The 19,175-nt window shown below is 34.3% G+C and overlaps 2 protein-coding genes across 3 annotated transcripts; both read right to left on the bottom strand.

The window, feature by feature from the left end:
• Nucleotides 1–595: 595 nt before the first annotated feature.
• On the bottom strand, nucleotides 596–10,080 carry LOC128155751 (uncharacterized). Of its 2 annotated transcripts, none has more exons than XM_052817597.1 (2): nucleotides 9,880–10,080; nucleotides 596–1,658 (listed from the first exon to the last, which is right to left on the bottom strand). In XM_052817597.1, the coding sequence occupies exon 2, from the start codon at nucleotides 1,656–1,658 to the stop codon at nucleotides 849–851; it is 810 nt and encodes a 269-aa protein (XP_052673557.1). In that variant the 5' UTR covers nucleotides 9,880–10,080; the 3' UTR covers nucleotides 596–848. The 2 variants fall into 2 exon arrangements, with proteins under 2 accessions (XP_052673557.1, XP_052673558.1); XM_052817598.1 differs by lacking the exon at nucleotides 9,880–10,080 and adding an exon at nucleotides 5,964–6,289.
• A 1,496-nt stretch (nucleotides 10,081–11,576) lies between these two features.
• Nucleotides 11,577–17,945, bottom strand: LOC128156286 (fibrinolytic enzyme, isozyme C-like). The gene is made up of 6 exons (XM_052818356.1): nucleotides 17,815–17,945; nucleotides 17,067–17,259; nucleotides 12,990–13,077; nucleotides 12,585–12,753; nucleotides 11,918–12,066; nucleotides 11,577–11,781 (listed from the first exon to the last, which is right to left on the bottom strand). Exons 1-6 carry the CDS (start codon nucleotides 17,924–17,926, stop codon nucleotides 11,629–11,631), a joined length of 864 nt encoding a protein of 287 aa, XP_052674316.1. The 5' UTR covers nucleotides 17,927–17,945; the 3' UTR covers nucleotides 11,577–11,628.
• Nucleotides 17,946–19,175: the final 1,230 nt, after the last annotated feature.

Genomic DNA, 19,175 nt, shown 5'->3' with positions numbered 1-19,175 from the left:
CGATGCCAGAGTGTCTATTTGGTGCTAGAACTATTATGACTTCGTTGATTCAATTGATTTGGTAAAAATGTTTCCCGTTCTTAACGGCTTTCAAGGAATTATGTAGAAACTAAACAATTTCTTGACATTCGATATTAAATCATGGAAAAAGTAATCCCGATACCTATATTCAATTTGGCATCATTTTAAGGGGGATATGCGGCCATCTTGTACATTTGAGGATAAGAATGATAACATATCTTGAACTGGCTTGTTTCTGACTGAAACTGGCCAAAAATGTTGCCAAAGTATAAAAAAAAACAACAATAAATATGAGATTTTCCATGTTGTTAAATAGAATACACAGCCAAATGTAATTCGTTTACAGTAAACAATAAAATGCATTTGTTTTGGTGATTCATGCGGGTAATGAAAGTGGCAATCATTGCAGAAAAAAAATTACATTTAATTTCTTGCAATGTCGCCACCTTTATTATTAAATTCGTTTCTTAAATAAAACAAAATTTAAACAAGAAGCATGTAAACATGCAAGTGGGTAATTCCGATTTGTGCTTTACACCGAAGGAAAATCTAATCCCAGCACACAAAGGGAAAATAAACATTGTGATCTTTATTTTTTAAATTCCTGATAAGAAAATACAGTACAAGAATTTGCGACACTAAAAGTTTCTCTTGGAAACAAATACAAACAAACTGATAAAATGAACAATACAAATACCGTTACGAAGAAATTTCTCATAGATACATCACATGAAACAACAAAAGTCTGATTGTCAAGATGAAAACATCTAACATCATTTCAAAACGTATAAATATTACACCGTGTCATTGCATGTCGTGATCGAGCTTCAGCGTTTGCCGTAGAAGTACCCACTGGAAGAATCCATTCCAAGTTGTCCGAAACGCTTCCTCTTTCCTCCATACAAATATCCATTGGAACCTTTGATCCCTAGCCTCCAGAAGCGCTTTTCTTTGTCGCTGTCTCGTTTTCCATACAGGTAACCGCTGGATCCACCGAGACCAAGGGTCCCAAACCGCTTCTCGTCATCGCTTCTCTTGCCGTAGAAGAAGCCGGTGGATCCTCCCATTCCCAAACTTTTATACCTCTTGTCCACACCCATGTCTCTTTTCCCAAAGAAGTACCCGCTTGATCCACTAATTCCAAGACGGCTGAAGCGCTTGTCGTCACTGCGCTTTCCGTAAATAAATCCCCGCGATCCTCCAAAACCCAGCCGTCCATATCTTTTATCGAGGTCCCGCTTTCCGTAGAGATAACCGCTCGATCCTCCCATCGACAGCGTTCCGAACCTCTTGTTCATATCATTATCTGCAATAGCTTCCGGCGGAACGTCTTCGACGTCACTGTAGCCGTCCAGAACAACCCCTTTCTCTAGATTGTTGATACTGAACGCTTCCTTTAAACAGTCGTCGCTATTCTTTGTGCAGATTTGACAAAATTGAAAAGCTTTGTCCTCACTGCAACAGTCTGTTAATTTTACAGCAATAATTTGAGGAAGTCTAGAGCAGGCGATGCACGTCTGCGCGATGTTTAGGTCCGCGTCACAGCGCGTGCCCTCCCCCGTGTCACTTACAGGAATCGGGTTCTCCTTGTCAGCTGCGGAGAGGCAGAACATCCCGAGGAAAACTAATATCAGCATCTGGAAAGGGAGAGAAAAAGAAACGTCACATTTTGATAAATGACTGGCCACAATTAAATTATTTTTTTACAAAATAACAACCGTTTCAGAAAAATGGCATGTGCGAGGCAATTTTTATTAGGCAATAGTTATAGCAGACTATTTTATACGACCAATGCTTGAGCTTCTGCAAATACATTCCTGCAAAACTATGGCTCTTTTGATATTTTCAGTTTTGCTGCAAGTAAATACAGTAAATGATTCTGTATCTTAAAGACTGTGTTATTTTATTAAATTCCTTTACATTAAGAAACTGCTACCATAGTTACGCTAGTTCAAAAATTATACAACCTAATCAAGTAGGAAACCAGTCAATTTTTGTATTCGTTTGATATGTACACTAAGTGAGTTTTCATCGTGTTGTTATTAATACTGTAGAGCGACTTTTAACATAAGACGTTAATTTGTATTTGTAGCGTAAGGCGATAGCTGGGGAGGTTTATGTTTTGAGCCATTAGTAGGGGATCAATACGGCCGGACTGGGAACTCGTTAGGGATCTATTAAGGTCACGCATCACTGGCCCGAACCGATGTTATCCCACAAAGGGCGGTAATGACCTCAGTTAGATGGATGGAAGGACGAGGTAAATGGGGACCAGACCAACTGTTCACAAGTTGTTTATCTGAAGTAAGAAGAGTCAATATTTTAATGGAAGCGCTGGGTATGTTTTATATGGTGTCTTATTTAATCGAGATAGTAAATGGAAATAGTCTCAATTAATCTGCATCGGGCTCGTGTTCCGCGGCTCGGAGTGATACAGATTGAGCGGCCTCTCTCGTGGACGGTATTATCTTCTGCGGAATCTGCCGCAGAGAAAACAAATCAGAGAGATTTAAAAGCATTTATTCCAATCAACAACTTTATAATTTAAATGCGATTCACTTAGGATGGAATCCCTTTTTCTGAATAGCTAGTATTTATCAATTCACGTCGACAAATGAATTATGGATATACTGTTCCCACAAAAGAAAACCTAGTTTGCTGTCACATTGACAGCTTTTCTCTCTTAATGGTTTTCTATAATTTTCGTTCAAAATTCATTTCAAATAAATATTGCTTTCCAAACTAAAATGGGGTCCATCACCCCCCCCCCCCCCAACCACCACCACCACCACCAAACCCCGGTCCCCCTTGTGGCCCCATGCTGTAATAATTGTGAGAAAACAGAAACAAGTGAGATTATTTTTTACAGAAGTTGTCTCTCTTATCAGAGGATCACTCCACCTTAACGTTTGTCTAAATGACAGGTACTTGGCGTTATTCCCCAAAACCATTTCACTGTAGGTGAAACAAGATGAATGGTCTACCTATTATAAGAATTGATTTTAGAAAAGGGCCTAAGTTTTGATATATAAATATGGAAATAAGCAGTGTGTCATGATGTCAAATAATTCGTTCTCTGTTATAATATTTACATTGATATATTGTTTATTCTAGTTTTAATCATCATATCTAGACTAGTTCTCGGTTTCATTGGTGTTCTACAGCAATTAAATTTTAAAACTTGCTACTATCTTCTTGCAAAGATTTCTTACTACCAATTCAAAGATAAAAGAGGACATCATAAAAGGAGATTGGATCATGCACACTATTCTGTAATTCAATTTGTACGACAGCCAACGGTCTGATCCCAACTGCTTACTGAAACTGTAGACAACTTACTGAAACTGTAGACAACTTACTGAAACTGTAGACAACTTATTGAAGCTGTTGACAACTTACTAAAACTGTTAATAACTTACTGAAACTGTAGTTAACTTACTGAAACTGTTACCCAACTTACTGAAACTGTTGATAACTTACTGAAACTGTTGACAACGTACTGAAACTGTTGATAAATTACTGAAACTGTTGACAACATACTGAAACTGTTGATAAATTACTGAAACTGTTAATAACTTACTGAAACTGTAGATAACTTACTGAAACTGTTACCCAACTTACTGAAACTGTTGATAACTTACTGAAACTGTTACCCAACTTACTGAAACTGTTGACAACAAACTGAAACTGTTGACAACAAACTGAAACTGTTGACAACAAACTGAAACTGTTGACAACAAACTGAAACTGTTGACAACATACTGAAACTGTTGATAAATTACTGAAACTGTTAATAACTTACTGAAACTGTAGATAACTTACTGAAACTGTTACCCAACTTACTGAAACTGTTGACAACATACTGAAACTGTTACCCAACTTACTGAAACTGTTGACAACAAACTGAAACTGTTGACAACGTACTGGACATGTCGACACTTACTGAATTTGTTGATGGCTTACTGAAACTGTTCACTGACATTTGTATGTACATGACGGCCAAAACATTTGTCGTTCAGTGAAGAAGAATTTATAGAAAAGTTATCGAAAACTTTTTTCAAGTAAGCAATGTTATAAATAATAGAAATTCAGTAATTTGGATCATCTATTCAATTATATTTTGATGTGAAATAATCATGAAATAAGAAAACTTTCCTCTACAATTCATGATTTTTTTAACTAATAAAGATAATAGTTTACGTTGACAAAAAGCACTGACACAACCGTTTAAATCTATCAAACCACATGACCTCGATAATTTCATATGAAGTAATAAAATGCAACAAGCTTGAAATATAGTATACATGTATCTTCACAAGAGTATTAGCGAAACAAATTCAAGTAATATAACATAAATACATATTATTTTCCTAGAGCATGGAAATTTCTTTGCATGATCATTCACTAATCTTTCGGACTTTTAAACAACTTTTTTTGGATCCTAGCCAGTATTTATTTGTTTCTAACCACTACCGCTTCTAAGACGTCAGTGAATTAGGGACATCAGATAGTTATTTTTTACCCATATTTATTTAACAGAATCGCGTACACTTTATTCGCCATGGCTTTTGTTCAATAAACAGTTGCATTGATCAGCACGCACTCTATTCAGCTGAAACTTTTTTTTCACTAACTGCATGACAGAAATTATGCCAATGTGGCTGAGATATAGTTTGGAGGCATCCATTTTTGTGGTATATCATCATGACCTTAATAGGTTTTTTGCAAAAAGAAACATTCTACTCTTTTTAAAAGAAAAAAAGACAAAAAAAAAAGAAAAAAGAAAAAAAAATGTGTGTATATATATATATATATATATATATATCATGGGACAAGATCACTATAGGAGTATTTTATTTTCATGCCATTACACGTGTTTGTATGTGCTTCTTTTTTAAAATGTAGATGTTCCGCGTTATCATATCCTAGTTGTCATATTCTACATTTTTTACATACATTCACTTAGATATTTACAAAAATAAATTTACAATGTCACTCCATACCGGGTATATACCAAATTTTGTAAGGAGTAAATGAATTTAGATGACGATTTTTATTATTTTCAAATAAAAAAGAAGTGATTATATTAATCATATGATATTGGAATTCTGTAACGGGCAAAAACAATGAGCAAAACTTTAAGTGATTATTCGGACTCGTCATTTGGAAAGGTTTAAGGCACGCAGTGGATGAATTCATCTCATTAATGAGAGAGATCAGCTGCGTTGTTAGTGATTTAAGCACAAATCTTCATACCACGTGTCATACATCATTTTATCATTACGTACCAAAAAGTACCTAATCACGAAAAACCTTCATTTTTGGCGGAAATCTACATCTGGGATGCCAAGACAAAGCCATATACAAAAGATATGCTGATAAAACACCGCATTGCCATTGCGTTATACGGCTTATATCCATTCATAATCCGCACACTAGCCATAACGGCGGTCAATTCTAGAGACAAGGGCGGGAGGGGGTAACATGGATTGCTCTGGCTCCGAGTTTCAATTCAATTAAATAATAGGAATTTGCACAGACAATCTTTTTTTATTAGACCTTAATTTGTTCAATAGTAATATTATATTAAAATATTAAAAAGATTAAAAAATTTGAAATGCGAAAATTGTTAACGTTCTCCAATAGTCTGAAACCATTTGAACAAGTTCTCATTGTTAACTGCAAAGAATACTTTTCATAGACGTATGAGCAATTCTTATACGGATATAAACGATCTATTATTATTGTATAATCCTCATGTTGTATTTTATATTATTTTTGTGACGACACATTTTTATTATAAATTAACAGAAATCGAACTTTTTAATACATTTTTTTTTAAGATTGGTGACTACTATCTACTTTATAAAAATCTGTGAATTTTATCTGATATGCTTATAATGAATTCCGTTGTCATTTTTTTTTCTTCTAATTCAACGTACCTGTTTCGAATTAATAGTCTTCACATTGAGATTAGAACTCCTCGGGTAAGTAACACTATTCGGACACTATTTTTCTCCTCAGCGTTTTGCCTATGCAATTCTCTGCACCACTTTCGTTTCGATCGATTGGTTTAAGTGGCCAACACCAAGATTTATTGACAGACAACTTTCTACATCGCGATATCACACACACTATTCAAATTTTTATATCAGATCTGATGCAATGAGAAAATTACAGAAGACAAAATAGCCAACTGCCTGTCACGGAAGGAGCTCCTCCTGTGATAACATGGAGTCGGAGTTTGAAGGCGGAACAAGAAGAACTGGAAGCTTATGATAAAGTGGGAACACTAATGTCTCGTCATGTTTTCTTTGGTTTTATCATTGATAGATAGATTCGTTTGTCCTTCATTTGCAACTGGCTCCATTTAACGATTTTCTTTACACATTGACAATTTACACTACAATTAGCAGTACTCATCACTTTAACTGATGCGCTTCCTCAATCACAAAATGGCCTGTTAATACTTCATATCAATAAAATATTTTATTGTTTCTTTAAGACCAAACAAAAGATTAAGGTAGAAAACACTTTATGGGTACTTTTTCGATATTATAATGGATAATGAATGCATTATATCTACATGAAGTAGCTTTCCTAATCACAAAATGTACTACTTCATACATTTTGAATTGACATTGAAACAAATGGGGAAAAATTGAAGGTTTCTTTAAAACAATTTCACGGTTATCTCTATGCAGTAATTATTCTTCAGTTTTGCAAACACACCGTACTGTCAACCTCGTCTGGAGCAGGTACGAACATTAGTGCCTATGTGTTGAGGGGTGAATTTAATCAAACCGAATTTTGTTTTACATAAAAGAATTTTTTGCCGGAAAAGTACCATTGCTTTGGGGTGTTTAAAATTGTGTTCTGATTGCAAAGATTTTCCCTTTCTATTACGATTTTAATATGGAAGCTTCTTGAAACCATTGGAAATTTCCATTTTGTTAAATCTCTTAATGTATCTGAATACATAGTCAAATAAAAATAACATGTATTAAAGCAATCTAATTGACTGCACCATTATTTCTTTTACCAGCGGATGTAAAAGAACATCTAACCCTGGTCAATTTGATTCTGTAATCTCTTAATTTCTAAGAAAGTGTTACATTTAAAGGCGCGGATGCTTCGCCAATCAACAAGATTATCCTTTTTCCGGTGACCTTGGTGTCAATTGTCGCTCATTTTCTTAGGGTGGTAACAGAATTCGACGGCAATTTCCCGGTTTTACCGGGACCGGCTTCTGTCAGCCAAATCATCGTCTCGCCTTGCTGCCCATTCTCCGCAGCGTAAGAACTATCTTGCATTCTCCCGCTAACCATCCCGTAGCTCATGCGTCCGATTAATAAGCGGAAATTACTCGATTATTTTTTCATGGAATTCCTGTAAATTTGCATAGTCCGGCTCCTAATGGTCATAAACAACAGATTTAATGCTATTTTCACTAGAGATTGTAAAAGAAACACAACAACTCATTATTCACCATTAAAAAGATATGTTTTATATTGTGCAGATAATTCTCCTACAACAACTTTGCAAATTGCTAGCATAATGTTTTTTCGCTAACCGTATAAAACAAATCTTGCTCATGATAATCTAACGCGGCAATTTTAGTAACGAGTAAGTCTAATTCATAACCTTTAAATATGACACAACATTTTTATCTACAAAAATTCTATATATTTATTTACAATCCTGATTTTAAAAAGGACCATATTGTATGATTATGAAAGTTCGCGCATTTTATCAAAGATTGGTGAAAAATAAAAGCAAAGCCACCATCTGATCTATTTAATGGACAGTCTTGGAGCTAAACTATCGCATTAATTATTTATTTCTCTCCGAATTTATTACCGGAGTTGTAAATTCAAAGCGCGATTTTGTTCTTTTATGAATTGTAAAAGAGATCAAGTGAACTCTACAATAGCCAAGATATAATGTGCCAATGTATGTGGTGTCCGTCCTTAACTTAAAATTGAAATGATTACATACCAGCGAAAGCCGTGTGTGGTGTTCGGTCTGAGCAACGCTGAATCGTTTTGTAAAACGAGTTAGATTACCAAAACAAGTTTCCTGTTCAAAATTGTGTCAGCCCATATAGTTTTATTTTATACTTTATATCATATACGTATTCATAAACGATGTTACTACAGGCATACCACACAGTACACAAAAACAAGAAAGCTGCGCGAAGTCATGCGCAATGTGCAATAATTAAATTTGGTTAGTTTGATTTTTTTTTCATGAAAGGTTTAGCTACCTATTTTGCAGTCGCTCTGTACAATGATTAGAACTGTGTCTAGCAGCATAGTGACGCAAGTCTACGCTACTTCCGGGGATCGACGGATGTTGAGTTTGGTTTATATTCTAATCTCTATCAATTGTCCAAATTATCATTTTATTATTTCCGATCCCAGTGCAAACTGTATTTTGTCTTTATCCAAGTACATGACTTTGTTTAACAAAGTCTTGAAAGAAAGTCATCGACGTGCTAAAATGACTTTCAGTGTCGATTAATTAGTAATAAACGGTATTGAATTGAACATATTCCATTGACAATAAAATCAGAGAATTGACAGAATTGCTGCACTGAGTATGAACACTCACATTTTGTAGAATGAATACAAAGAGATATGATTGCACATATATCTGATGAATAACAGGTACGCTGTGGCAGACATTAGGGTCATCAGGACACGTGTTTTTATGGTTTTATTTGATTCTTTAATCTCTTGTAGAACAGTTTGTTAAGAAAGACTCATCACAAAAAATAAAGGATTATGATTTAATATTTTCTTTCTACGTATATTTTTTGACATGCAAAATACCTTAATACAATTGCATGGTGTGAATCATCTTTCAAGTCCGCGCAATCTCATGAATTTGATCTGTACAGTTTTGAATGAATGCATATTATATTTTAAAAAACTGTGAATAATCAATGTCAATGTGAACAATATTTTCGATTTTTATGATATTCACCTTAAACGGTATGTACAACAACAATAATCCTTGAATATGTATATTTTCATCAATTAATTAAAATCGTTATTCGTTATATTTAAAGGGCACGTGGACTAGGATTACATTAATATTTTCAAGTACACAAGTTATCGCAAAAGTCTGAAAAAAGTAAGATAGTAATAGACAATTGAATATTAGTAATAGAGAGTAAAAAAAATAACCAAGCATTTCAATAAAGAGGGCCGGATGGTCAGTGCCATTTTGAGTCTATATGTACCTCCTTTTCAAGAAGAGATATGTATATAGATGTAGAAAAAAAAGTTTAAATTTAAAGCTAAAAAATTTTGCTTTTTTTCTTAACTTAATATTAGTTTATGGCCAAAAAATGGAGTATTTGAAAGTTACGGTAGACCTTATGGGTGTTTGTTGTAACTTTAGTTTAAATTCTATATTCTAAGTAAAAAAGAGATTAATTTTATGAAGTAAAATTACAAAGGTTTATATATAATTGCAAAAATAAATAACATCAATAGCCTTGTTATTTGTTAATCAATTCGATCGTATCTAAATTAAATTTTATCAGAATCTTATCCTGAATTTTCAGGAGATTTACGAAAACGCGCTTCCTGGAAGAAATCACCACGACAGCGGCGCTTTATAGACTTGTCATTCACGATCGCCGAACTTTATTGAATTTAAGAGTAATCCTCAACCCTCACGTCCTATTGGGAAATCAGCGATACCTTTAATACATCTTTATCATTTTTATTGAAGTTCTTTTTTTCATTTTTTTTTTTTACAGTGCCATGAAATGAAACAGAAAAATGCAAAAAGTAAAGATTACAAACAAATAGCAAAAAAATCAAAATCAGATTACTTTTAACTTACCTTCGACTTGTAAACGTGTTTCAAATTATATGCATTAATATTTTTGAATGGATATTATAGCGCCGCTTCTTTATTAAATAGCTACTCGCGGATTAGTTTCCTATCGACTGATCACGCGTTGTATTCCTACACAACTTCCGACCATTACAAACAATCTATTGTTCGATATACTTGGTCCATTTGATGTCCTTAAACGAAATACAAATGGTGAATACCGTTTGCAAACAAACGTGTAAAGTTGTGAAACATATTTCCAGGATTATGTAGCAAAGAAAATAAACGCACGAGAAATTACGCTCATAAACAATGATTAACTTGTTGGTTGGTATTGCGCGAGTTAATGTCGCACAAATCAATGTCCTGCTAATGGAATTTATTGGTTTCGAGACAAATGAATTTACTTTGAAATTTGTATAACGACTACTGTACAAAACATTGCGAGTGCTATCTAATTTATCAATTAAGTCAACGCTTTTTTGGCTTAAATTGTGTGAAACTAAGTGCAGGGAGTATGGGGCGATCTTTTGAAAGTCAATCTGCCCGGGGATCAACGGACACGTTCTATGACACTCATTTGAAATATTTGCTCACTGGAATGGCTATTTACCTCAGAGGAACACTTTTGTTGGGAACATGGTGGAATGATTTCAAAACAGATTTGATTTCGTACTCAAAGCCATTCGCCAAATCAATGACCAATGTTTAACTCAATGTCCAACCACTCCGCGTGTTTATTTTTGTCAGTGAACCCACTTTTGGGAGAGCATGATGATTAATATATGAAGTACAAGGCAGATATCAAATCAAATAGGTCCGGGTTACAGATTTAGTCCGGCGGGAGCGATATCAAACATTAAGATGCAATTTAGTCCATCTTTGAGAAATAAGAATGGACTATTCTCCCCGTGATGTAATTTTCTGCCGTTATAGATTCTTTGTTCTAAATGCGGTTCGGTCTTCTAAAGGCGTAAAGATTCGCAACCTATTCCATTTTGGCTATCTGTTATTAAAGATCATTAAACTGTAAACACTTTCATACAAATAAAAATCTCGACGATTTGAAAAGACTATTGATCTCTATAGCTGATAACGGTATAGATATTCTAAAAGTATCATCTACTTGAAATTGCTTCCTGAAACCAAATTGATGACATCAGTCCCCTCATTCATAACAAACCCTGGGTATAAAAACAAGAATGGACCTTGCGCAAGTATTTTTGACGTGTATTCAATTTCTAAATAAGTATTTTCTTTTTGTGGGACTCTAGAGCAAACAAGACCATGTAAGGACAGTAGGCGTCGGTTTATGTACCCCGCGGGGATTGGTCCTGTTATAAAAGTAGGTTAGGCATGCGCTTATGACAAAGTAGGCTAGACGTGTGCTTATGACAAAGCAGGTTAAACGTGTGGCTATAACAAGTAATACAGACGTAATCTGTTGCTATTGTAGCATTACCACCAAATACTTTTATATCCTCTCACTAATGCAAAATAAACTTATTTAATTTATATTCAGTATTTCTGTTTAACTTCCATAATAAGCAATTAAACCAGAAAATTATTTTGTGTGTTTTGATAAATTGCTGGTTTAAAGGAATCGCAACCCAAACTTAATTGTAGAAAACCCAGAAATGTTGCTTCACACTATAGCACTTCCCGTAACTGTGACTTAATAATAGGTAAGAAACAACCATATCTTGTTGTTTATAATATATTTTAATTGAGATTGGTTACAAGAATGAATAACGTTTAGGCCATATTGGCGTTGATCCAGTCAAGGTATTTGCTGACTCGTACGTAAACGCTGGGGAATCCTTCACACGTGGTGATTCCCCATGACGTAGCTCCCGCCAAAACGTAAGCTCCGTTATCCTTACAAACCAGGGGTCCTCCGGAATCCCCCTATGTATAAAAATTAAACATGAGATGACATATTGTTTAAAAGCAATCACAGCAACATCAGTATTTTGCTACAGTCTTGGACAAATAGAAATGTTTCATCATAATAGAAAATGGTTGTTGATTGCAAAAAACTCACATTACAAGCTGATCTGCCCTCTGCTTCTATGCAGATGTGCGTGTCAAATATGGATGCACCGGAAACCGCTCTCCATTGGTCGGCACAGTTTCCGTTGTCAATGACATCCATTTGGGCCTCCATTAGTACCTCAGCTGTACCGCTGTTTGCTGATTACATAATTAAAGTAATCATTATTAACATGAGACTCTCAACAGGTTCTAAAGAGTGTACACTGTTGATGGGTGAAACATGAAGCATTGGTTTTAGGGTAGACCTGCAAACATTTAATTCAAATGTATGGATAAGGTAGACCGCTGTCAGACCAGAATCAGTCTGTCAATATTAAAAAGGCAGACAAGGATAATACAAAGCTCGTCCCTTCAGTTTATCGACTTAGGCTACGGAAATTAAGTGTTGAGCTACATTTTTTGTTGTAAGACAATGCAAAACTGATAATGACAATCATGGAACCTTCATTGTTTTAACTGAAGGACGGTCCACTTTTAAATGATCCTGTCCCAGATACGAATGGACACAAAAGAAAATCCTCAACAAATATTATTCGTCTCTAGTGTACTTACCGGTTTTGATTGTTTTTCCACGTTCATCATGTTCCTTGTAGAATTTTTATTACATGTATATGTACCGGTTGAATTGGTTGATTTAAGTTCTATTCTAGACTGACCTGATGTCTTTCCCCACCCTGTAATCCAGCAGTCGGGGTTGCCAATAAAGCTGCTGGTTCCTCGGGCGAGGCCAATAATCTCGGCTCTGTTGGAGGTAACCTCTCCAGACAGTTCAAGCAGGGCAATATCGTTAGGGAATCCAGCTCCGTTACCATTGTAGTCTGGGTGCTAAAAGTATCGGTAAGTCAAATTGTCAATTATTCAAAATGACCTTGACATCTTTGTGACATCGACTCTGAGGTCATTTTGTGTATTTTTTTTCTTCAGAAAATGATTGTTTTCCTATTTCGCTGTTTGAAGCTTGATCAAAGGTATGATCGCAGAGATTTGTTAGTAAAAGAATTTTTATCAAAGACACATGTGTCTGAGAGTATGTTGTTGTTAGTTAATCTGGTGACACTGACCATGATGATTCTGTTGACAGCCAGGGCCTGCGAGGTGGTGGTGTCGGACTGACGGTGTAAGCCTGCCACGGCGCGGATATTTCTGGCTCTGTCCAAATACAAAAAATACCATTACATGGTAAACATGTAAGCAAAATCAAATACAAAATATCGTTACAAGGTTCACATGGAAGCAAAGTCTAAGAATTAGTTTTTACGCATAAAAATCCGGAAAAAACTGTTCCTGGTGGTGCTCTGTGTCTGTATTCGTTTAAATTTACAGATTAAAATTTTTTAGTGCAATGAACAATATGGAATAAATCACAAACTATGAAGATTGCCTATCTTTTTCTCGGTCCTCTATTTAAGAGATCAGCTCTAGTATTATAGGGGCTCTGGTGCATTCTTATTCGTTTTAATTTTTGGTTTTTGCTTGTACTTTAACACGCCACTCTGCACGGACTGACCTTATCCTCGGGGAACTCTACTCACTTCTACCCAACCGTAGGCATACAGAGATTGATGACTTCTATGCTAAGACAAAAAAAGTGGGCGATCGTTCCTTAAAAAATAATTTGGTTCTGCGATCTTTCTCTCGCCAGTTGACATGATATAAACCTGAAGTTGACGGGTTCGCAATCGAACGCTGCAGCAATACTTTACAATGATGAGTTTGTGATCTTGTTATTTCTTGTTTAAGGATACCGGTCTTTTGGATTGATAGGGGTTTGGTTGTATTCATTTATTCTTAGATATGCCTTCAATAGTGCTATTTGCAACGTATCATGGCCACTCTCAATCAATCGTTTGATATGAATTTAAAACTTTTACTCTAAGAGTGTTTATCTTTATTATAAAACATGATCTTTCACTTTCAAAGTTTAACGAAAATGGGAAGATGAGTTATAACTGTATATATAGCCTCAAAATACTTTATCACTGTAAACTTTTATAAAGAACCAAAAGTATCTTATACTCTAGACTCACTCTAATTTTCAGCTTTGGATCTAGAGTACGGTACTGTATTTTCACTGCAGATTTTTATTTAAATCTCCAGACTCAATATTTCGCATTTATAATTAATATAGTTAATTCGTTCAGCATTTTAAATTTTGTTCGAATAGAACGTCTTCATAATAGCCTAATTATGTGAAGCTTCGCGTCAGTAACTGTATATAAGATCACAAATCATAATTGATTTAACCTACATCTATACATCATTTAGTTGAACACTCAATGATAATATTGTTAAACAATTTAAACTAGATTTTAGTTTGTTGCTGCTGTAGGGAAAGTCCAAATGGTACATAAATCTGCCACTGATTTCCTACGTACAACAGAATCGTGAGGTTGTACTGTCCGTTGAACAATGCTGCATTCAAGACAGTGTAAAACAATGCTGCATTACTTAAACAATGTAAAAAAAAATGCTGCATTACTAAGACAGTGTAAAACAATGCTGCATTGCTTAAACTACGATGCATTACTTAAACAATGTAAAAAAAATGCTGCATTACTTAGACAATGTAAAACAATGCTGCATTGCTTAAACTACGATGCATTACTTAAACAATGTAAAAATGTAAAAAAAATGCTGCATTACTTAGACAATGTAAAACAATGCTGCATTGCTTAAACTACGATGCATTACTTAAACAATGTAAAAAAAAATGCTGCATTACTTAGACAATGTAAAACAATGCTGCATTGCTTAAACTACGATGCATTACTTAAACAATGTAAAACAATGCTGCATTACTTAGACAATGTAAAACAATGCTGCATTGCTTAAACTACGATGCATTACTTAAACAATGTAAAACAATGCTGCATTACTTAGACAATGTAAAACAATGCTGCATTGCTTAAACTATGATGCATTACTTAAACAATGTAAAACAATGCTGCATTACTTAGACAATGTAAAACAATGCTGCATTGCTTTAACTACGATGCATTACTTAAACAATGTAAAACAATGCTGCATTACTTAGACAATGTAAAACAATGCTGCATTGCTTTAACTACGATGCATTACTTAAACAATGTAAAACAATGCTGCAATACCTAGACAATATGAAATAAAGCTGAATTACTAAGACAATCTGAAAATATGGTGCGTTACGGAGACACTGTAAAACAATGCTGCATTACCAGACAATGTCAAACTACGTTGCATTTCTTCGACAATGTCAAAATAGGCCACATTATTAAAACAATGTCAAACAACGCTGTTTTTGTACAATATAAATCAATGTCGCATTTTAGACAATGTAAAACAACGTTTTATTTGGTAAATGAAAAAAAAATCATGCATTGTTTAGATAAAAGAAAGTGTGAATGAGGACGTGTAAATATTCTACGTATATTTTGATTTCAATATTTTGGTCGAATTTCAAACGTAGATCCTTCCAAGTTCATTGAAATTTAATCTATTTCAAGTGTGTGTACCCTACATTATTTCACAATGAATGTTCTATTTCAATATTTTCAGCGGTTTAAACAATTGTTACCTATTATCAAATCTTAAACCATTCAACGCGCGTATTTTATACATGTATTTATTATTTTCCTCGTTTAGAAAAAATCCTACTTAATTTTATCAAGATAAACCATTGTAGTGCTTTAGATTTGTTCAATTTTATTTAAAATTTACTCTCTATCATCAATGGCTTCAAGCGGCTGTCGCTCACTTTAAGTATAATAAAGAGAAGCTAAAACTATGTGGGATTTCTATCAGCAAAAAGATTTTATCTTTTTAATGCAATTTGACAGTCTGGCATTTAGTATTGGAATCATTAAAAGAGTGATTGAAATTCGAGTATTTATGAAAAAATATCAAAGATCCTAACAACAAAGGCGAAAAATGTTACAATTGAATTAATCGCTAGAATTAGAGCACGGACTTTTAAAAACATTTTCCATAACCTTGGTTGAAAAATTGAATTACTATTATAAATTACGATCCATTTTCACAATAAATTGATGATATTCTATTTGTGCCATCAATGTGCGTGCTGGAACATCAAACACCAATACCGCGAGCGGTTGGCGATATCACCAAGCAGTGCTTACAATTTTTGCGATGTAGGTTTTGTACAACTTAACATGTATTGTAACCAAATAAAGATTGGAAAATGATGTTTTATAAATGAAAAAAAGATATAATCTGTTATTCTATTAAAATAACGAAATGAGTGATTTTATACGGTGTTTTCTGGCAAAAAAAATAATATGCAAAAAACCATCTTTTTTTTTTTTTTTTTTTACAAATTTCATTGGATCTTCATTATTTGGTGGAGCGTTATTTTGGACGAAACAACTTTATGTTTAAATCAAACATAAGAATTCTGGATTTTTGTGGATAAAAAATCGATACGGACCAGACAGCGATTTATTTTGCTGGAACAGACGTGACAATCGTTACTTACATAAAAATTCAAACACTTGTGTTTCTATAATCAACTCATCTTTGACGCGCATTTTAATTTTTCATATCTTTTTCTCGCGAAGCAATGCATTAACACTCAAAAATGGAATAAAATATACCAAAATAAAATACAATAAAAACATCATCTGTATATATAAATTTGCTGTATCTTTTGAATTATTAATTTGAATTTATTGATGATTGGACCTTTAGTAAATCACAACCCGGCTGAGAGGTTCTTCCATTTATGTAACAATAATACGATATATGGAATACTGTAACTTAAATTATGAAAATTGTAAACGTTATCGAAAAATTTATTCCATACATTGGATCATTGTACAAAAAAATACATGTACACAAAACAAAGTAGTGTTGCAAATCATACTTTTATCTATAAAGACCAAATCTGTCAACATTCTAAGTCACTCAGATTTCTAACACATGCTCAATATTTGACTAATTCTCTTTAGAGAAGTGAACAGGAAAAGCCTTCATCCACTTTTCTACAGAGAATACCGTGTATTCGGTAATTTTTGCGGTGATAAATTCTTTTTTAAATCGCAAAAAATGACTGACGCAAATAAAAAATAGGTACAAATTTTCTCCTGTTTCACAAAAAAAATGTTATGTTATACCATAGTGTGATATATTTGGAACCTTCTTACCTCTGTCCGTCCACGCAGTGAGCGGCGGTGAGGACGTAGTTGGGCGCTATCAGGGACCCCCCACAGAAGTGGGACCAGGGGAAGAAGGAGTAGGGCTGGGCCTGCAGCGACACCTGCCACGGCCATTCATTCTCACTCGCCTCGGCCCCGCCCACAATTCGCACGTGGGTGGGATCCAAATACTTGGTGGCACCTAGAATGAAGTTTACGATCAATTCACAGAATTTTGTTTATTTACTAGTATTTATTTATTTATTATTTTTAAATCATTTAATTCTGGTAATAAAGCTGCATTTGATTGGATAGAAAAATTTAGTTAAATTTGTATAACCTGGTTTGCACGTCACAATGCACAAACCTCAAAGACGAACTATTCGCTTGACGTTACCTTTGAATTTTGAACAAATTAATACCATTTTTGAAAAATAAAAAACACTCAATTGTACATAAAAAAAATAAATTATATTATAAACCGCGAATTATAAAAAAGCGTAAATTGCTAGCGCTCCAACCCAGGTTATACGAGGATAACTTGGATTGATATTGAATTCATTCCTTAAAACGTAAACTGCCCCAATCTGGTTATACTCGTATAACTTTAGTAGACATCAAGTTCATTTCTTAAATATATTTTGAAACTTAAATTTTACGAAAACGGTCAAAATGAAAACGTAAAACAAATTTTTAAAAATCAGACATTTTTGTCCATCTGACGACGGATTTGTTAACACCTAAATGTATGACTTACTTGCCGCGGCAATCACAGAGATGAGGGTGATAGCGATCATGTTGGACAAGTATGACTTACCTGTAATAGACAGATCCGGGTATTTATGTGGCACTGGTCGTGTCCCCTCCATAAAGCGCCTACCACACCTGTCGCCATTCTCAGACCCCGGTCTTTTGATGTACGGAGGGACAGTGCTCACATTATACTTCTATTGTTTTATTGTTTAATACGATTGTTTGAAATAACAATACTATAAATAGTGTGGTCAGTTTCAAAGAGACCAATAAAATAATAGGTCATTAAAATCGAGCATGCACCCGTCTTATGACGTAGGCCCACAGACAGACTGCCGATTCTCTTGTGTATTAATTCACTATGATGAGAGACCATACGAGAGATTCAATTAAATCGATAGTATATTATACAATCAATTTTTGTGAGGTTTTTTTTTCATTAATTCAACGTTACATTGAGTTATCTTGTGTGTTTTACTTATTGTCAGTTTATTATACTTACTTTATATTTCATTGATTTGTGATTCTGTCAGCTAACTTCAGCTATATTCATTCATTGTGGGAGGAAGCCGGAATGTACGGAAAACCCACGTGCCCAATCTTTGATATGCGTTTAACTTCAAACCTCGATCGTTAATAAATCTGAAACTGATAAATATATTTGTTAAAAGTTATATATAGCGTCCCTTTTGTATCGAAAGACAATAATTCAAAGGGAGTGTGCGGTCATCTTGTACATTGAGATTCAAAAAACAACACGTAAAACCTCCTAGTTATTGCTTCTTCTTTTTTTATCTTTTGACAACGGTTTTGGTCAGCTTTGGGCAGAAACAAGCCAGTTCAAGAAATGTTGACATTTTGATGGTTAAGTTCGCTTAGTAGCTTTTTCAACAAAAATATGATTTACAGAAAATTTAAAACATGAACATTTTTAAACTTGAGGTCAATGATGATTTTGCAATAAAAATTTTCAACGCAATAATAGCAGCTCATACGGCTTTGAACATAATTACTGTGACATCCCCATTGTCTTTGCAGTCTGACAATGTCCGGCATTAGTCAGCTCCATATAAGTCCGAGTTTACAATTATTGTCACTCTTTCAGTACTGATGTCCTTTCATTAAAATCGGACTGTCTAACGTGAATCAATTTTAAAAGATAGTGTTTTCTGTATTGGATATGTATGGTGGCATATCTCTGCCCCTTGTGTGCAAGTTATTTTTTTATCAAATATGTCGACATGCAAGATAAATATGTTGACATGCAAGATAGTTATGTCAACATGCAACATAACTATGTTGACATGCAAGAAATTGCAATCTGATATAAATTATACAAAATCTCAAAAAATCGCCCACCTGTGA

This window comes from Crassostrea angulata, chromosome 7 (assembly GCF_025612915.1).
Source record: "Crassostrea angulata isolate pt1a10 chromosome 7, ASM2561291v2, whole genome shotgun sequence".
Lineage (NCBI taxonomy): Eukaryota > Metazoa > Mollusca > Bivalvia > Ostreida > Ostreidae > Magallana > Magallana angulata.
Note: the sequence above shows the minus strand (reverse complement) of the source record. Positions and strands in the feature narration are given on the sequence as shown.